The 20429-nt window shown below is 41.1% G+C and overlaps 1 protein-coding gene across 1 annotated transcript in view; it reads left to right on the top strand.

The window, feature by feature from the left end:
- Positions 1 to 4210: 4210 nt before the first annotated feature.
- Positions 4211 to 20429, top strand: part of ube2j1 (ubiquitin-conjugating enzyme E2, J1) — a 268412-nt gene continuing 252193 nt past the window's right edge. Inside the window, exons 1-2 of the mRNA XM_077510327.1 lie at positions 4211 to 4600; positions 13166 to 13239. Of these exons, the coding sequence (XP_077366453.1) occupies positions 4570 to 4600; positions 13166 to 13239 (105 nt within the window). The 5' untranslated portion in view covers positions 4211 to 4569. The remainder of the gene's footprint in view (positions 4601 to 13165; positions 13240 to 20429) is intronic.

The raw sequence follows: 20429 nt of genomic DNA on the forward strand, positions 1-20429 counted from the left end.
ATATTCATTTCATCATTATAAATATATTACTTTTATCTTAAAAACTTTAAACAATTTTAAAAAGTAAAACAAAACAATCTAGTCGCTACGCATTATGGGTACTATAGTATTTCAAAACATCAGCCGTTACCCCGCACCTTGTATCTACGATAACAATAACCGGCGGCGCTTTATTTCATTATATGATTCTCTTTAATAATAATAATAAATATCAACCGCTTACCGCTCGTTGTCACGTATTTGCCAATATTTATCCTGGCGCGGCCAGAAACGATGGGTTGAGGAGCGGCCTCCGTCACGTTAACGTCGCCGACGGTAACTCCGGTTCCGGAAACAGTTCCCGCTTCTTCTTCTTCTCTTCCGTCAGCGATCGTCCATGAGTCCTCGTCAGCTAAAACAGCGACCTCTGCCGTTGGATTGCCCCAGAGTATAGGATACGACTGTAGTTTTTTCGGCAACGCCGGGTTTTCGGTCACTGTTATAGATACTGTTATACGTTAAAATTAAATATAGTAATAATATTTTAGACTAAACGCAGATTCTTACCGTAATCCTCGTTTGTAAAATCCTCATCGCTAAAGTCGAACTGTTGAGGACCTTATAAAACAATTTCCTATATTAAAAATTAAGAAGAATATTACAGATAATTAAAATGTGGTAAACTCACGAGCATCATAAACTTCCGCGGTCGTTGTAATAGTATCTGCAAAATACAAAATATAGTTTTATAATATCTGCATATCCACATTCATACAATAGAAATATAGTTTTATATCATCTATACATTAAAACAATAATATTAATAAAAAAGATCATTACCTTTCACCATCTTGAACACCGGTTTTGTTTTTCAGAGACCCAAAAGAAGAACTTCTTAGTAAATCCGAGAGAAAGATCTGATGACGTACTATGAGGAATACGCGATATTTATGGAAGGGACAATGAGTAGCCCCTCCCTACCTCCCTCCCTTAAGCATATGCAGTAACATCCTTTGACCATTAGATGGTGCCGTTCACCGTGGGAGAGGCAGTCACTCCTCTCCGCCTCTTTTAACTTTTGTAACAATATCAGACGTCTTCAAGCGACGAACGTGCAGGAGGTTCAGAAATTCTCTAAATAACAAACCTATACGCACGAATAATCGTTTTATTTTTCCGTTTGTATTTCCCTCTCCACCTCCTTCAGTTAGAAACCAACCCCGACCTACAATCCCCTTTTATTTAAAAAAAAAAAAAAAAGAAAAACCTTCAAAGGAGACGAGGAGTTTTGCCATAACCGCAGTAAAACACAGGTAAGTTTCTTTTATTTATTTTTAAAAAACATAAAGCAAAAGGATTACATTTTTAATGCAAACCCCGTTACAATGTCCTTTTATTTATTTTTTTTTAAAAAGAAACCCTTTTATTTATTTTTAAAAAACATGAAGCAAAAGGATTACATTTTTAATGAAAACCCCGTTACAATGTCCTTTTAATTTTAAAAAAAAAAAGAAACCCTAAGGAGACGAGACTCAACTTCACATCCGGAAACACCGGTAAGTTTCTTTTATTTATTTTAAAAAACAAGAAGCAAATGGATTACATTTTTTAAATATTCACAACACTTTCACTCGAATAAGAGAGCCTCACACTATTTTACATGCACGCACACACATACACGCTAGAGGGGGTGTGTGCGCTTCCTGTGACACGACTCGAGTGAGAGGTATCAGGAAGGTGGGGGCGCGTTTCCTGCACGACTCGAGTGAGAGCCACGACTTCAGGGGGGTAAGGGGAGGGGGGGCGGGTGACCTGTAACACGACTCGAGTGAGAGCTGTCAGTTTGACGAAAACTTTTTGACAGGACGATAACGACTAACCACGATTTTGATTAGCAGACACGACATTATCCGCCGTTCCTGTCACGATCTTAATTACCGGATGGGGTCACGACATTATCTACCGGAAACACACGTACACGGGGAGGGAGGCGGTGGGCTGGGGTGCAGGAGGGGGGTGAGGGGAGGGGGGCGGGGGGACCTGTCAAATTTTGACAGTTGGTGTCCCCGGCTTCTGATTGGTTAGGGGGCGGGATTAATTCAAAATAACGACTTCTGATTGGTTGAGAAGGTGGAAGGGGGCGGGGCTTAATTCAAAATAACGGCTTCTGATTGGATGGGGGCGGGAAGGGGCGGGGCTTAATTCGAAATAACGGCTTTTGATTGGCCACCTGTCAAATTTTGACGACAGATGTCCTATTTACTTTTTTTAAAATCATCTCGCGGGCCTGATCCGGCCCGTGGGCCGCATGACACCCCTGTTCTAATGTATCTGAAATGTGTTCCCTATATTTGGAAGGAGTTTTCTTTGGTAGTAGACAATTGGCTAATAAACTTTTTAACTGAACGGTACTATCCGTTCTTACTTAAAAGAAAATATGTTCTATGGGATTACAGCGATGCTGATGCAAAAAGGATAAGGAAATGTTGCGTATCATATCCGATTCCTCATAAAGCTAAAGAAGTTCATTTTAAAATATTAAATGACATTTATCCTTCTAACCACTTTTTGCATAAAAGATTTAATTGGGACAATAACCTGTGTGTATTTTGTGAGAATGACATTGAAACAGTGGAACATATTTCAAAATTTTGGTGCGCTGAACAAAGCTGGTTATTATCCAAAACCATTACACTGCGTCCTTTAAATTGGATGTCAGTTAAAGTTGGAGTTTTGGAACAGGAAAAGAATATGGACTTTTGGTTAACAATTTTATTTTTCTTGCAAAACATTTTATTCATAGATGCAAATACCTCAATGTGAAGCCCCACATCAATAGTTGGAAGAATGATCTCAAACTGTAAAAAAAAATCCTTGTATTTCATGACGAACAAAAATGCCCAGAGATATTGTCCTTTAATGTACCGGTATATTCTTTTGGACTAAATTTCTCACCTTTTCTTTTTTTTCTTTCTTTTGTTTGTTTACTGCTGTTCAACTGCGAAGTGTATAGTTTATGACAAAGTGTGCCTTAATTGTTTGTCATTGAATGATGAAAACAAACAAACAAACAAACAAACAAAAAACAACAACATATGAATCGATTGCCAACGTTGCTTGTCGGTAGTACAGACTGGCACTCCATTCATGTGTTGTCGAGTCGCGCAGGGAGTGACGTCATGCAGCCGACAAATTCGGCCTTCGGAGGACCCAACGGGTGCTGGTTGGCGCGGCTTCGAGAGGACGAGGACCCAACCTTGTGATTTTGGACACAGACTATGTGCTATACGGCCTCAAGCCTGTGGGCTCCACCCACCCAGTGATCTAAATAATGCTGGATAGCCGAAAGGCCAAGACTTTTGAAGCCGCGAGGCCGCCATATTGCTCCTCCCAAGAAACGTTTCTTTGCATACGATCCTATATATTTACAGTATCAAAATTGGAGAACATTTAAGACAGTACTTAGTAGAAAGAGCATGGTTTATGATTATTTAAATTTGTTAAACAAATAAGAGGACCATATATATATATATATATATATATATATATATATATATATATATATATATATATATATATATATATGATTAAATGGGGGTCTTTAAAGCAGCACATACCATCCACTTGTGTGTGTGTGTGTTTTGTTTTTACTTGTTAAAAAAAAAATAGTGACCACCCTGTCCCCCAGCTCTATACTAATACATTCGACATCGATTTCACCTACAAGTGACGTCACTCTACAAGAGCGACTCCTTCGGAAACACAGACCGTGAATGGTAAAACACAATTTACTAAAACTAGATGGCTTTTTTCATTCATAAATATTCGACATAACTCCATGTAACACCTTACGTAACAGTATGCCGCATGAAATTATATGGTGAACTACTGAACTGTATGGAATGCTTATGTGAAATAAGGTAAAAACAATAAATGAAGCAAAACTGTGAAAAGGTAAGTTTGCGGGAGGGAAAAATGAGTTTTGAAGACAAAAAAAAAAAATCACTATCAGCCATTTTGGTTGTTTACTTTTGCCTCAAACGCTTTCAGGTCAGAACTGGGAAAAAACAACTCGTGATAGATATCCGATTTCTGACCATCCTCGAATGCAGCATAACTGCCTAAGAACTGTACATGTCTAACCTACCGTATGTACCGTACAGTTGTCTGCTCTCGAGATGGGAGGAGCAAGATGGCCTTGTCGCTTCAACGGGTTGCACGGGCGTGTATGGGCTATCCAGTCATATATTCAGATCAGTGGCTCCAACTGCTTAGCTTGACATTTTCATGTTTCACGTCAAGCGAACGACCACGGAATTTTAAAAATAGATTTAAATCTCGGGTTAAACCTCGAAATAAAACCAGATATTATTTAACGTTTGTGCCACCTAGAATTTGAAGTTTTAGGTGCACCCCTGAATGCATGTTAAAAGAATGGATCCGATCACTACGGTTTCAGTAACTAGTGACGCTCATTGATGCTAGCCAGAGAGCTAAATTCAGCTAACCCATAGGTAGTTGACTGATTGTTAAATAGCTAATTAACTATTCAACTGCAAAGATATACCTTCTTTCAAGTAACTGAAGATTATGGAGAGTAAATATAACCTAAAGAGTCCAGGTAAGTTTCATGATCGCCCAGTGTGCTTCTCTGCTTTAACCTCACGGTTGAAATGTGGAACATGTCCATTCTGATAAAATTGTCGACAGCAGTGAGTGAGTATCTTTCAAATATCATATCTATAAACTTGCCTTCGTCAGGTATTTCCATTTGAGACATTCTATGCAATGGTTTGCACTGTTTTTAAAATTTCATTTACACGTCCATCAATATGTGAGTAGCGTAGGTTAAAATTCGCGTGAACTTTGGTTTGGGTTAGTTGTTTTGAATTATATGTTACATGCCGTAAGACACGTCAGCAGGTGTCAACGCACGATCTGCGCGCGCATGTGCAACAAGTTGACATATTTGATCGCTAACCTATTTACGGCATATAACACTAGACCAGGGGTGTCAAACTCATGTTAGCTGAGGGGCCGCATGTAGTAAAATATATAACCAAGTGGGCCACATCGGGAAAATACGGAGCCCCTCTTGTGTCAGTGTCTGAATTTTTATTTATTTCTGCTAATCTGTACCCACAGTTTAGTAATCTGTACCCACAATTTAGTAATCTGTACCCACAGTTTAGTAAACTGTACCCACACTTTAACAATCTGTACCCACAGTTTAACAATCTGTACCCACAGTTTAGTAAACTGTACCCACAGTTTAGTAAACTGTACCCACAGTTTAACAATCTGTACCCGCAGTTTACTAATCTGTACCCACAGTTTAGCACTTCTGTGGCGTTATGTAATACGCATGCGCACGCAACGTTCGAGTGGTTGCTTGACAGCAGTGTTAGCAGCAAACGGCAGCTTTTTTTTTTTTTTTTTTTTTTTTTTTTTTAATATATCTTAAATTGTAGACGAGTTTTGGCATCTTAACGATGCATTCGGATGAATGGATGACGGAAAGATGAAGTTTCTTTAGCCAAGTATGGCGTATTTATTGCGGAGCACAACAAAACACGTCTGCATTTCACCAGCCTTCAGACTTAATATGGAAGTAAAAGAATGAAAGAAGAAAAGTGTTTGAGCGCCTCACAGTGGCATAAGCGCAACATTACACATCAACTGAATACACAAGTTTACAGTTTAAGATGAAAAGAAGCAGTTGTTCGCTGTAGGGTGGGAATCTTTGACTGTCTCACGATTCGATTCGATTACAATTTTTGGGTCTACAATTCGATTCAGAATCGATTCTCGATTCAAACGATTTTCGATTCAAAATGATTTGATTGACAAATGATTTCTGCTTCAATTTATAGATATGCACAACATTGTCGTGATCTACCCCAGACTGGTTTGCAAGACAAAATGACAAATAGAGACACTAAAGTGTTTTTTTTTTTTTCCATTTAACATTTATTAATTTTGTATTGTAAGTGCCTTTTTCCACAAAAACAGCATGTGGGCTACAACCACCTTTTCCCCTTCTTCTTCATTTCTAATTTAAATAAAATCGATTTTTGGATATTAAATTTCCATTCGATTCATAAATGAGAATCTCGATTCATTTATGAATTGATTTTTTGGCACACCCCTAGTTCGCTGCTAATACTGCTGTCAAGAAACCACTCGAACGTTGCGTGCGTATGCGTATTACATAACGCCACAGAAGAGCTAAACCGTGGGTACGGTTTACTAAACTGTGGGTACAGATTAGTAAACTGTGGGTACAGATTAGCAAAAAAATAAAATAATTCAGACCCTGACACCAGAGGGGCTCCGTAGGAAAATAATGGTATATAACTTAAAAACAATGGCTGTCATTTATACGCTCTAAATTGTGGCGCCACGCTACTCAGCGGACGGCTGGGAGCCGACACCGCCTTGATGTTTGCGTCTTGCGGCATTGGTTATCGTGCACTCTGCTAGCTTGTGCCAGCACAACCTGAGTTGTGGCCTATATGGTGCCTCCGTTGTGTACGGGTGTGTAGTTGGGAGACGTATTGATATCCTCCTATCCTCCTGCCGCGATTGCAGGATTTCACCATGCGGGCAGGCGGAGACGGTACAAATGATTTCGTATCCTCTCCTAGCTTGGATTGTCTCACTATTTCGGCTTTGATGCGCTAGGCTAGCTGAGGTACCGTAGTTCATACCAACTGCTAGCTTATGACGGCACAAACGTCTACTTACTTACTTTGTTAGGGCTGCTGTGTGATGCGCTTCACCCCCGGCCTGAACGGACTTGGCCGCTATCAATGCGCAGGGTTTCGCTTTATTCCGTTAACGACACGAAAATAGCAGCAGATTGACTTGACATGACGTTATGGAGGACGCCGCCGTAGAGGCGCCTTGGAGGATGAAATGGTCTGCTGTCCTAGTGGGAGCGGCGCATTTCCGCTGTAGTGGCCGCTCATTTACCGGCAGCGGCTGTTGCCGGTTACATGGCGCCTTTCAGCTGTGGCGTCGCCAGGGGCGGTCATCGCCGGGGGGGGGGCATTAGTTCACTGCCCCCCGCAGACCGATCAAGACTCCAGTCTGCTTCTCCTGCCCCGGCCCATCAAAGGGAAGGGCATCAGCTGCCTTGATGTTGCGTGCTAGCCAGGATGTTGTTTGCTTTGGGTCTCATTTTGTTCGACCTGTAAGGGGGCAAGGGCGAGGCCAGGGACCGCCTCCATCTCCCACATTGGGTCTGTCACTCTTCACACGAAATCTGCCGCACTCCATGCGCATGTCAGTGGCATTGTCAATTTATGCCGGCACAAACGGCCACATGCATGTTTAATTGATTGATTTGTGGTTTCGTTTTGTTCGGATTGCAAAGTGGCTGGGGGTGAGTCTAGGACCGCCTCCATCTCACATACTGGGCGGCCGCTCTCCCACACGAAGTCGGCCGCTCTCCACGCAGCTTCTGCTGCTCTCCAGACGCAGCACTGTGTTTGGTCCGTTGGGGATGAGGCTAGGTGCAGCCTCCTCTCCCACACAGCGTCAGCCGCTCTCCACACGGGGTCTACCGCTCTCCATACGCAGCTCTCCGTCTGCATGCGCGGAACTTTTTTGGCTTGTACCATTGGTGACGGGGCTGGTGCCGCCTCTTCTCCCCCACGGAGTCAGCCGCTCTCTACATGAAGTGTACGGTTCTCCATGTGCGGATCTTTGTTTTGTTCACCGGGAGAAGGTGCTAGCTTGGTTTAGTTTAGTTGATGACGAGACTGGTTGGGAGGGACGAAATAGAACTAAAGTTACGAATGTAACTACGGTTCTATGAGTCCCGAACGACTGCCAGCATTGTTTGTCACTCAGAACCCTCGTGCTGGTTTGCGCGAGAAAGGTTCTAGAGGATGTGTTCTGGCGACGTTCCCTTTTTATACACGGGATTACGTCGGCCGGACCCATTGACAGGCATATTTTGTCATTCTTACGCTATGACGCTGTCGCGACAAGGGGAATTCCGTGCTGTTTACAGTACCGCCACCTGGCGGTTGTTCGGGACTCAGAACCGTAGTTACATTCGTAACTTTCTTTTTATGGCGTCCACATGCTGCAATTTATTTTATTAGGGCCCGAGCTTGGTCCCTATTGTTTTTGTAAAAATTCTTCTTCTTCTTCTTCTTTTTCTTTTTCTTTGTCTTTGTCTTTGTCTTTTTCTTTTTCTTTTTCTTTTTCTTTTTCTTTTTCTTTTTCTTCTTCTTCTTCCTCCTCCGCAAACGATCGCGATTTTGGGTACCTAAACATTCACGAAAACTCAGCGAACTTTGCACACTTTTTGGGCCCAGGGAAAAATTTGATATTATGAAGTCGTCATAACACGACTCTATAGCGGCCCCTAGCGTAGAAAAATAAAAACCAAGCCCGGCACTTTTGAGCTAGATCAGCGAAAATTGGCAGACACGTGTAGCACCCCGAGACGCACAAAAAAAAAAAAAAAAAAAGTCTATTGGGACCTTGTAGCTAAAATGTACAGGAAGTGAGCTATGAAATTTTTGTAACTTAATAGTTATGGCCTGAAAACATCTACACAATAAAATTCAGTTATACATATAGCGCCACCTCGTGGTGACAATAAATGTCATAATTTACATTTTTAGCTACTGTGCCGAGCTCGTTGAAGGGATCCAGTTGAAAATTGGTCAGAAAAGTCTTAAGATGTTGATCATGCCCCACACCGAATATTGTAATTTTTCACCAAAGGGCGTGGCCGTTACGGTGCCGCAAAGTCTGATGATTTTTCTTGAGAATAAAAGCTGCTTTAACTTGACCCATTTGAACCTATCTTCTCAAAATTTCACACATTTGAGGAGAGTCCAGCCTTTAAGACATCCATGAACTTATATTTCATCTTACTGATAGCGCCACCTCCTGGCAATTTTTTTTCTTACAATTTTTCTTCAATGTTTTTTTCCAACTACATTAACTGGACCTACCTCACATTTGCTCAAATGAGGGTTCGGCCTTCATGATGTCACAATACGAAGTTTGTGAGTTTTTGCGAATCGCTGTGGGCGTGGTTAAGCACTGTTCGCCAAGAAAACAACGCCAATTTTGAGGGCCTAAACTGGCACAGAAACACATGAAACTTTGCACACACATCTGGCCTAGCAAAATGAGCAATATTTTATCGTGGATTGTGCTATTTTTACAAAAATGACTCAATAGCGCCCCCTAGAAATTTTTAACGAAGCAGCCCCGATTGTACGTTTAAGCAAAATCTTCTGAAATTTTTAGGTGTATGAGGGAGCCCAAGACCTACAAAAACGTCTCTTGGACCCATATGCTAAAATGAACAGGAAGTGAGCTCCGAATTTTTGAATGTCCCATTTTTGACGATTTTTGCACATTTACAGGGGGCATACTTTTGCCCACTTCTCCGACATGTTTCATCCGACTGACTTCAGACTTGACCTGTACCATGTCAAGACCTGAGCCAACGACAGGGGGAAAAATCTTGACTTTTCAAAATACTATATGAGGAGGGCGGGGCATCAAATTTTGTGTTTCGCAATGAAAAAGGATATATCTTTGACAATATTCAGTTATATATGCAGCGCCACCTAGCCCTTGAGGCATAAGAAAAAAAATACCCCACTTACGGTATTTTTACAAAAATTGTAAACACGTTTCGCAATGAAAAAGGATATGCTTAATAACTCCCCGGTACATACTCCAGAAAATCCCAAACTTGACATGTATGTTTATAGTCGAGGCCTGAAGGTATCGCTATGACAACATTCAGTTATATATGCAGTAGGGGTGTCCTGATCCGATACTGATATCGGATCTGTATCCGATACTGATATCGGATCTGTATCCGATATCAGCCAAAAAAACAGTATCGGATTTTTTTTGTCCATGTCCAAAAATATCCGATATTTGCACACATATATAAACAGTCCGTTCGAACTTCCGTTCCTGATTTTCTATCCAGCAGCGTCTGCACCGAGCATGTCGCGCTCACGTGATCAAACAAACAAGCATGCATGTGAATTAGCTTTTAGCTAACTGAGTAAGAGAGAATGTCAACAGTGTGGGAGTATTTTTCATCGAAACAAGAGACAAAAAAAGAAAAAAAAGACAGCGGACAGCAACATTTGTCAAAAGCAGAAGTTCCCCGTGGTGAAAAAGAAAGGGAGAAGTTTAATCTAACCAACCTCATCAAGCATTTGAAAAAGTATCACAAACGAGAGGATGAGGATTTTGAGAAGAGAACCGAGGCGATTAATCAGACAGTCAACGCTCTCGGAATCATTTTCATACCGTAAAACTCCCACGGGACGGCAAAAAGGCTTCACTTAAGTATCACTGAAAAGATCACTTAATTTATTGTGCTTGATGGCCAGCCTGTCAATCGTTAGTACTGTCGGCTTTAAATGTAATTGAGCACCTCAAGCCTCGCTACGTTATTTCGAGCCGCCACTATTTCGTAGATTAAACTATACCGCGGATGCATGCTGACGTTCAAAGGTGTATAGCGGCTTATGTGGCAAATGCTAACGCTGTTAGCTTCACCACGGACATCTGGAGCTCAGAGCAACTTCATTTATCATAGAGGAGCATAGTATAGAAGCAAGCTGACAGGGCGGCATGCTGAAATGCTCATCTTCACGTTGTAATGTGAGGACTCGCAGTAATTCCAGCGACGTCAACCGTGTCAGCCTGGATCGAGGTTTGACGTTTCTTGGCTCCCCTACCATTACAATACGTCGCTTTGCATCACTTTTTTTTTTTTTTTTTTAAATCCACAAAAAGGCAGCAGGAGACGCATCTTGCTACATAAACAATATGACGTGGACGGTCAACCGGCCGGCGGACGAGCGCGTGCGGGCTAACCCGGAAGTAGTTTTGTACGTCAAAGGATGCGCGACTGACAGCCCCCCAGCCCCATCCCGATAGTCATTGGCTAGCTTTAGCTGTCAATCAAAGCATAACTTGAAAGGAAGTATATGGTTGGTTGACAAGTCATTCTTTACTTGAAACCGAAGCAACGCAAGTTGACGTGACTGATAGGAAAAACAGATTGGCGAGGCCTCTCAAAACAGCGTCCAACCCAGGGCGGGCACAGCTGTCTGCCAGGGCGGGCCCGGCACCCTAATGTCCGCCCATGCCGCCGGGTCCGGTTACCAGGAACAGTATTTGTGTCGTATTTAACACGTTTATGTCGGTGTATGATTAAACAAAATCGTAATAATAATTAAACAAACCCTTGTTTAAGTTGTGTGTAAAATAATGACATCCAGGACGACGATTCTCCGTACAAGCATTGCTCATTTGTGGACTGCTTGTGAAATTACAAATTTAAATGTTTTGATTGTGGCCGGCTGATTAATTAGTCCAACATTACAGTTAATTAAACCCCTTTGCGGGCCTGATCCGGCCCGCGGGCCGTATGTTTGACACTCCTGCACTAGACAAAACACTTGCCTGTACAGCATTTGTAAAATATAATCTATATCCAACACTTTAATAAAAGCTAAGTGCGTATTGCATTTGCGCATGCGTGAAAGTCAAGGTTTAAAAACAAAACAAAACGTGGCTACCAAAAGTAGCCGCCATTTGAATGGCATAACGTAGGGTTCCCCAATTCCGGTCCTCGAGGGCCGCAGTCCTGCGGTTTTTCAATTTTTCCACCTACCAACACACCTGATTCATATAATGAGCTTATCAGCGTGCCTGATAACCATCCTTATCATTAGTATCAGGTGTGTTGGTAGGTGGAAAAATGGAAAACCTGCAGGACTCCGGCCCTCGAGGACCGGAATTGGGGAACCCTGGCATAACGTGTTGAAGTGTTTGTATAACTGTACACCTTTAAAGCTTGCTAGCATTGTTGAAACAGCTTCAAGTCTTAAGTAACAAAACCTCTGGCGCACTTTGTGCCATTTTTAACTGTCCTAATTGAGTTTATAGACAAACAAACACCATTGCAAAGCTCCAACAAGACGGTAACCTTTTTTTTTAAGTGGCAAAATAAGCAAATCCAAAGTCTTATTAGTTAATTAATTGTAGTTACCCTAGATCAGTGGTGTCAAACATAAGGCCCGCGGGCCGGATCAGGCCCGTAAAGGGTTTTAATCCAGCCCGCAAGATGATTTTGTAAAGTAAAACAAATAAAATAAAATGGTAAAGTCTAATTATTCAGCCGTACACAATCAAAACATAAATTTGTACGTTCTTAAGCAGTGCTCAGATGAGCAATGCAACTTGTACGGGGGAATCGTCGTAGATGTCATTATTTTCCACACAACTTTGTTTAATTATTTTTTTTTTAAATCATAGACCGACATAAATGTGTTAAATATGACACTAATTACACAAATAGATATGACAAGGATTAACGTCCTTATAACGTCATTAACTGCTCCATGCAATGCATTCTGGGCACAATATATATGCAAAGCAGGTAGATTTAACGCATCCTGAACATATACCAGCAAAGGGTTGCCGCGTTCCATTTGCATTTGTGTTATTTTTTGGAACAATATGATGACCATTTAGCTCCATAATTTAGGGCTGGTCCACGAAAATCTGCGTATAAATGACGGGAATTGTTTTTAAGTTATATACCGTAATTTTCCCGATGCAGCCCACTTGGTAATGTATTTTCTTCCATGCGGCCCCTGAGCTAACATGAGTTTGACACCCCTGCCCTAGATGATGTTCAACTATTGGATGGGTGGACATTGAAGTTTGTGTCTAACTGGTCAGATTCAGGTAAAAGCAAAAAATTCCAGATGAAAATGATTGCATGTCTTCCGTTATGCATATTGCATGGGTCAATATTGCAATATAGATATATTGCCCAGCCCCTAGCGAACAGCTGTGTTTTTGTTCAGTGTTATTTTGCACATAATTGAAAAAAAAAATCAGTTTCTCATATATGCCTTGTTGCAATCATGTTAGAGTAAGTGTAATGTAGCCTAATGCATGTTGTGTTGTTTGAAAAGTTCAAGTTAAAAATAAATTGACCTGCCTTTGAACAGGTATGCATGTTTTGGGCTCAGCTCTCATGTCACACTCCTGGAACCGTGTTTTCTGAGAACCAACCATCTACATATGAACCACAATCTACATATGTAATCAATCAATCTTTTAACCTAAACTGACATCCATGTTTGTCATTGTTTTATTGGACTAGCGGTGAAGAGGTTGATGAAAGAGGCTGCTGAATTGAGAGATCCAACAGAGCACTACCATGCCCAGCCACTCGAAGTAAGTTTACCACATTACAGATATTAGGGGTGTGCAAAAAAATCGATTCATAAAAAGATCGAGATTCTCATTTATTAATCGACTCGAATCGATATTAATATCCATAAATCGATTTTATTTAAATTAGAAATGAAGAAGAAGGGGAAAAGGCAGTTGGAGCCCACATGCTGTTTTTGTGGAAAAAGGCACTTACAATACAAAATTAATAAATGTTTAAACAAAAAAAAAAAAAAAGACACGTTAATGTCTCTATTTGTCATTTTGTCTTGCAAAGCAGACTGGAGTAGATCATGTTGTGCATATCTGTAAATTGAAGCAGAAATCATTTGTCAATCAAATCATTTTGAATCGAAAATCGTTTGAATCGACAATCGAAACTCGATTCTGAATCGAATCGTAGACCCAAAAATCGTAATAGAATCGAATCGTGAGACAGTCAAAGATTCCCAGCCCTAACAGATATACTGTAATAGTCCCTGGAAAGGAGAATGTCCCCTTTTAATAATCAGCTCTTTGACCTGTGGTTTCATTTGAGCAAATTAGAATTGAGCTACACCATTACAATTTTTGCATCCATTGAACTCGTGAGTTTTTGGACAGTTTCTGCTTGAATTTCAGTGCAGGATGTCAAAATAGACAAGCTACTGTGTAAGATGTGAACTGCCTCCCCCCTTCGTAGGTCTTGTTTCTGCCCCCTCATAGCCCTTCTGCTTGACGCGTCAAAGTTTTCTCAATGAATTTAATCATTAGGAGAGGATGAGGGCCTCGTGCAGGGGTGGGAATCTTTGTCTCACGATTCATTTCTGATTTTTGGCTCTGATTCGATTCAGAACCGATGTTTTTTTTTGTTTTTTTGTAATATATTTTGAAGTGAATACAATTTTAATAAACTATGGGTGTCAAAATTATCGCGGTATTATCTTGTTAACTTAAAGTGCCTTTAACGGTACTAATTTTTTTTAATACTCGATTAACGACCGCTCATTATTTGGAAACCCTCTACTCAGGGAATTCCAGTCACCACGGAGTAGAAACATCCACGTCAAAACTACCCAATAGAAATGCACTGGAGCTAAAACACACAGAATGTAGCGTGGAGTAGCGATTTGGACTGTCTCTCACTACCACCCGTTCTCTACTTTGAAAGAACGCACTCGATTAGCCGTTAGCACCGAGCACCAAGAGGTGTCCATGGGCACTCTCAAAACCCCTATGAGAGCCAAGAGCCAAATGGACGCCGTCTTGTCAGTTGGAGTGAGCCCAAGCCTATTTATCTTTAGATGTGAGGCCTATTTTATTAACAGCTCCACAAAATATCTCATAAGGGTTCAACCTAAAGTGTCGACGTGTTCGCTGTAACAGTAGAGCGGCCTCAGCAGCGTAATGGCGCATCCAAGAACTTAACAAAATAAAAGCTACCAACGTCGTGTAAAGAAGTCACTATAAAACAATTTAGCAGTAATAAATTCAATTATACTGAATATATAGGTGGGGATTGGCCTCAAGTTGTATTTTACAATTTTAAAATGTGCAGAAACTCGCAAGTTACTTTATTGTTTAAAATTACCCAACTCTTAATATGAAAAGAACACGTCGATCGTTTCTGGTTCCTATGCAGTAAAAATTCGTAATTTTACAATGCACATCCTATTTAACTTAACAAAATAAAATCCTTCAGCGAATGCATATATTTGTGGGGACTGTGTTGTATTTTACAGTTTTAAAAATTAATAATTTCACAAGTTACTTCATGTTAAAAATTAGGCAGCTCCTAATATGAAAAGAAAAATGCACTGAGCTGTCACCATTGTCTTAAATATGCAATTATATCATGTTGTAGTGAAAGAAATATTACCAAAACATATCAGTCACACTTTGGTTTGGTTTTACAGTATAGTACATATTTTAGTTTTTTTTTTTTTTTTATTTACTTTTTTTTTTATTGAATTATGAAATTACTCTATCAATGAATTTTTTTAACCTTTTTTTTTATTGAATTGTTATGAAATTACTTTATCAATGACTAAAAAGTAAGACCATATTTAAATTAGGGGGGGAAAAATTGTACATTTAATTTTAAATTGAGATGTAAAATTTGCGATTAATATGTGATTAATCGTCAGTTAATTATTGAAGTCATGCGATTAATTACGATTAAAAATTTTAATCGACTGACACCTCTAATTAAAACTATTTACAAGGTGTACAAAGTTCATATTTTCTTATTTAAAAAAACAAAAAAAAACTAACAAAACTAGAAAGTGGTCATCACAGTAATGCAACAAATCAAGAAACCTATAAAGGGCAACCACCGAAAGGTTGGCTGTTCGATCCCCGCTCTCCTCAAAAGTCATGTGTTGTCGTGTCCAAGGGCAAGACACTTCACACACATTGCCTCCAGTGTCACTCACACTCAATGGGTATGTCGACTCAAAGAAAGTGACAAAGGTATAGTAGCTAAAGCCAAACTTGTTGCCAGAGGTTTTGAAGAGTTGAATATTCAAGAGCTACAAAAAGATTCACCAACTTGTGCATCTGAATCCCTCAGGTTTCTGTTGACCGTGATTGGTCAAAATCAGTGGAAAGTCCATTCTATGGACATCAAGTCGGCTTTTTTTTGCAAGGCATGGAGTTATCAAGGGACAATTATGTCCGTCCGCCTCTAGAAACAGGCAGAAATGGAATTCTTTGGAAGCTAAAAAAAAATTTAAATATGGTCTTGCTGTTGCATCACTATATTGGTTTAACAGAGTCAAAGAAACAAGTACAGGTGGACAAGTATCAAAAGTGGATCCTGCAGTCTTCTACTGGTTAGACGAGAAAGGCAAAGTTACAGGTGTGCTTGCATGTCATGTAGATGATTTTCTATGGGCAGGTTCATCAGACTTTTCTTCTGATGTGATATCTCGACTTAAGTCAGCATTCCATGTTGGACGCGAGGAACACGACAATTTCCGTTATGTGGGAATGGATATTGTTTCTGTTAATGGTGTGATACAGATGCATCAGCACGGCAATATTGAAAATTTGCAGCCGATTCACATCTAACCAGCGCACGCTATACAGAGGGATTCACCTATAAATGAAACTGAAAGAGAGCAACTTAGGTCTAAGATAGGACAGATCTTGTGGGTTGCTAAACAGACGAGACCTGATGTAATGTTTGGCTCATGTTGTTTGGCATTCAGTTTAAAAAATGCCACAGTGCAATCTATTCATGATGCAAACAAGGTCATTCAGAAACTCAAAGCTGACAAGGTGACACTGAAGTTACATTTGGGGAATGGTGATTTCAAACTGACCGTTTTCCGTGATGCTTCACGAGGAAACCTCCCAGATGGAGGTACACAGGTGGTACATTGATCACTCTTATGCAGGGCTCGACAGTGCGAGCATATCACTCACAGATGCGGGCAACTTTCAAGTGCGTGCTGGTGGAAAAAAAATACCGTTCGCAGAGCGCGAGTGCATTCATGCTCCCTCTGCACTGTTTAAAACGTACATTCGAAAGTGGCCGTGTCCTCCGTTGGGTCTCCCGTAGCAACGTGAGCGCGCCACCATGCGCCGACTCAATCCAATATTTGAGTGAAACATGACCCGCTGCAATGTGATTGGCTGGCTACTTCCTGATCGGCACAGCATACGTGTACACGTGCACCGCGCAGGCTATAATTTACATACAAACATATAATATTGCGCTTTTCCACCGGACCGGTTCCACACGGAAGTGGCATTTTTTTTTGTCCCCGGATATCTCCGTGGGACTCTTTCGGGGCGAGCGGTTCCGTTGTAACCGCTGTTTAGTAGCCTTTCGGCAGTGGTTCTGCAGCACCGGTCGTCGGGAGACCTGTTGACCGACAGCAACGCAGAGAGCAACGGCCATTTCCTTGTTTTTACACAAGAGAAGCAAAGGCGTTCGTCGGTCTTCGCCAAAGTCATAAAAATACGGTACATACAATCAATATAATGTTTTACAACAACGCTGAATTATATTTACAATTTAAAAGGTACTTGTGGATGGACTTGTAATGTTTGTGGTTTATAAAAAACATTGCGAGTGCACAACGCTCGCTGGTGGTGTGTTCCTCCTATTCACTTAAATGAGAGTGCCAGCGGCAGACGCCTCCATTCACAAATAGCTTCACGACTCGCGAGCCGGTCGTTCAGTCGCAATATTTCATCCATGGTGGTCCATATTAAGTTGTAAATATGGTTCAATGTTGGCGTGACTTGCCACTCGTGAAATGTTATGGCAGATCCGCACGTATTGGGGAATGCATTAAAGCAAGCTTGGCTTGGACAGTTCAAATGATCCCTCCCCCTTCCCGCTGTGCGCCTCCTCTAACTATGTTGTGCCGCAAATGGCATCCCACCTGAAAATGCATCCCCTCTCGCGGGAGTGCGCTTACATCACTCGCTTACGTCACCCTAACTATTAGGGGTGTGAATTGCCTAGTACCTGACGATTCGATCCGTATCACGATTCATAAGTCACAATTCGAGGGGCGGGGGTTTAATATATTTTGTACTTTTTTTTTTTTTTTTTTTTTTTGAGACAGCGTTACGCCTGAGACGAGCCACTTTTGTGTGTGGGGTTGGGGCGTAGTGTTGGGGTCGTGAGAAGGCGGGGGAGGGGGGTTGATAGATTTTGTAGATTTTTTTTATATGCCTGAGACGAGCCACTTTTGTGTGTGCTCTAGCGTGTGTGTGAGGGGGGGACAGTGGGGGTCGTGAGAAGGCGAGGGGGGGGGGGGGGGGGGTTGATATATTTTGTAGTTGTTTGAGACAGTGTTATGCCTGTGACAGTGATATGTCTACACGTCATACGAATTTGGGGGGGGGGGGGGGGGGTGAACTGGGCATTGGCAAGGGGTTAATTATTATTTTTGTATATATTTTTTTCAGGTTTAATGCTTTTGATGCGGCGAAATGAGCAAGGTTTTTCTTACGGATCTAAGTATAAAATGTGTGCTTTTAATGAGACGATTCTTTATAAATAGGTCAGAAACAATTGCGTTTTGATTTGGAATATAAACTGTCGCAAAAACAATACGTGTTTTTTTACTGAAAAGTATGTTCTGCTTTAAAGCTTATACCCAAGTACTGTGCATTGCTTTGCAACGGGACAAGACAAGAAACAAGTGTTCTCTGCTCATCTTCTAAGGACGTGCATGTCACCATTTAAAACGTCATCCATCCAACCATCTTCACACTTATCCTTACTTGGGTCAGTACTTGTACTTTTAAAATATGACCATATAGGGATGCATTCCGGCAGGCATATTTAACACTCACCTTGCCTGAAATTGCATCCCCATGCATCTTTGGATAGGATGCTCATAGGGACTTCAAATTCACCCCACTTACTCTTAGTAGTCCCCTGGGCGTCCCCTGAAAAGCATGTGAGGATTGGACAAACAGAAAAAACGCATTGCCTGAAATTGCATCCCCATGCATCTTTGGTTAGGATGCTCATAGGGGCTTCAAATTCACCCCACTTGCTCTTAGTACTCCCTTGGGCCTCCCCTGAAATGCCCCCCACCTGACCCCCACCCGGGGGAGATGCAATATCAGGCAAGCTGGGAAAAACGCATTGCCTGAAATTGCATCCCCATGCAATTTCATCGCACCCCCCCCCCCCCAAATCCATTTCTGTTTGTCCAATTCTCACATGCTTTTCAGGGGAGGCCCAGGGGACTACTAAGAGTAAGTGGGGTGAGTTTGAAGCCCCTATGAGCATCCTAACCAAAGATGAATGGGGATGCAATTTCAGGCAATGCGTTTTTCCCAGCTTGCCTGATATTGCATTCCCCCCCCGAACTCCATTTCTGTTTGTCCAATCCTCACATGCTTTTCAGGGGAGGCCCAGGGGACTACTAAGAGTAAGTGGGGTGAGTTTGAAGTCCTTATGAGCATCCTAACCAAAGATACATGGGGATGCAATTTCAGGCAATGTGTTTTTCCCAGCTTGACTGAAATTGCATCCCCTCCTAAATCCATTTCTGTTCGTCCAATCCTCACATGCTTTTCAGGGGACGCCCAGGGGACTACTAATTTGATTTTTTAAATTTGATTTGATTTGACTTATTGAACATATAAACATACAAACAAACAGCAGAGAAAGAAAAATTAAAAAAGAAGAAAAGAAAAAAAATATATCACAGTTTACATGTTCAAAAGGGAGTAGGAAGAAGTTAAAAACTTGTCTAGTCCTACCCCTTATACATTATATATTTAAACTTATTTCATTATTAATACAATACTTGGTTAAAGCCGCAGTGTGTAGCTCACGACCGCCATCTATCGGTCAAACAAGATAATGCAATGATTTTAAGCACACGAACTACGGCGTCCCAGAGAGACCCTACTTCAACAGCCTACCACCAATTTCACCGGAACAGAACGCAAACAACTTCTGGTATTCCCTCGAGTGATGACGTAAGTGAATTGCATTTGTTAGACATACTGTACAGATCCCTAATATTTGTGATTTAGTAATTTAATTTCAGAATTAATATTTTTGTCGGCATTGTTAGGAAATACTGTACGTCAGCTAATGATAATGGCTATCTATGTTCATATTAGTGCAACTAAACCATGCAACAGAGAACACACAGATATGTTATATGTTTTATAGACATGTGGACCATCTCAAAGAGGGCGAGGAGGGGGCGAGGGAGACGACGAGGAAGAGAACGCGGAAGAGAACGCGGTGTCTCGTAACGTACAATTATGTCATCATGGAAAAATAATTCCATTCGAGCATGCATGTGAATGGCTCAAAACATACCTTTGCTTGGAATATGTGGTATTTAGATTACATCGTTTGCTGATATGTTTAGTATATCGTACAAAAATAATGGTGTTAACTGAACTACACATCTGCAACTCAAGACTCGTAATTCCCCCCGTGTCTTGTTGCTACTAACCACTCAGAAAAGTGCTGCTTACAAAAACATTTGAAACCCGTTACTCAGATATCGATTTGTCACCATATTGAACAATTTTACCTAATAAATATCACTAAGCAACTTAATTAGTTTTGATTGAAGATACAACAGCTTCCTTGTACTTCGATGTGCAGGAATTTACATGGCTTTCACAAATAGTCTTGCTCATGTAATAATGTACTTCATTGGCTCAGTGACTTTCAGTTCATTGTTTGGTACCTCATCTGACATACAATTGTT

This window comes from Festucalex cinctus, chromosome 21 (assembly GCF_051991245.1).
Source record: "Festucalex cinctus isolate MCC-2025b chromosome 21, RoL_Fcin_1.0, whole genome shotgun sequence".
NCBI lineage: Eukaryota > Metazoa > Chordata > Actinopteri > Syngnathiformes > Syngnathidae > Festucalex > Festucalex cinctus.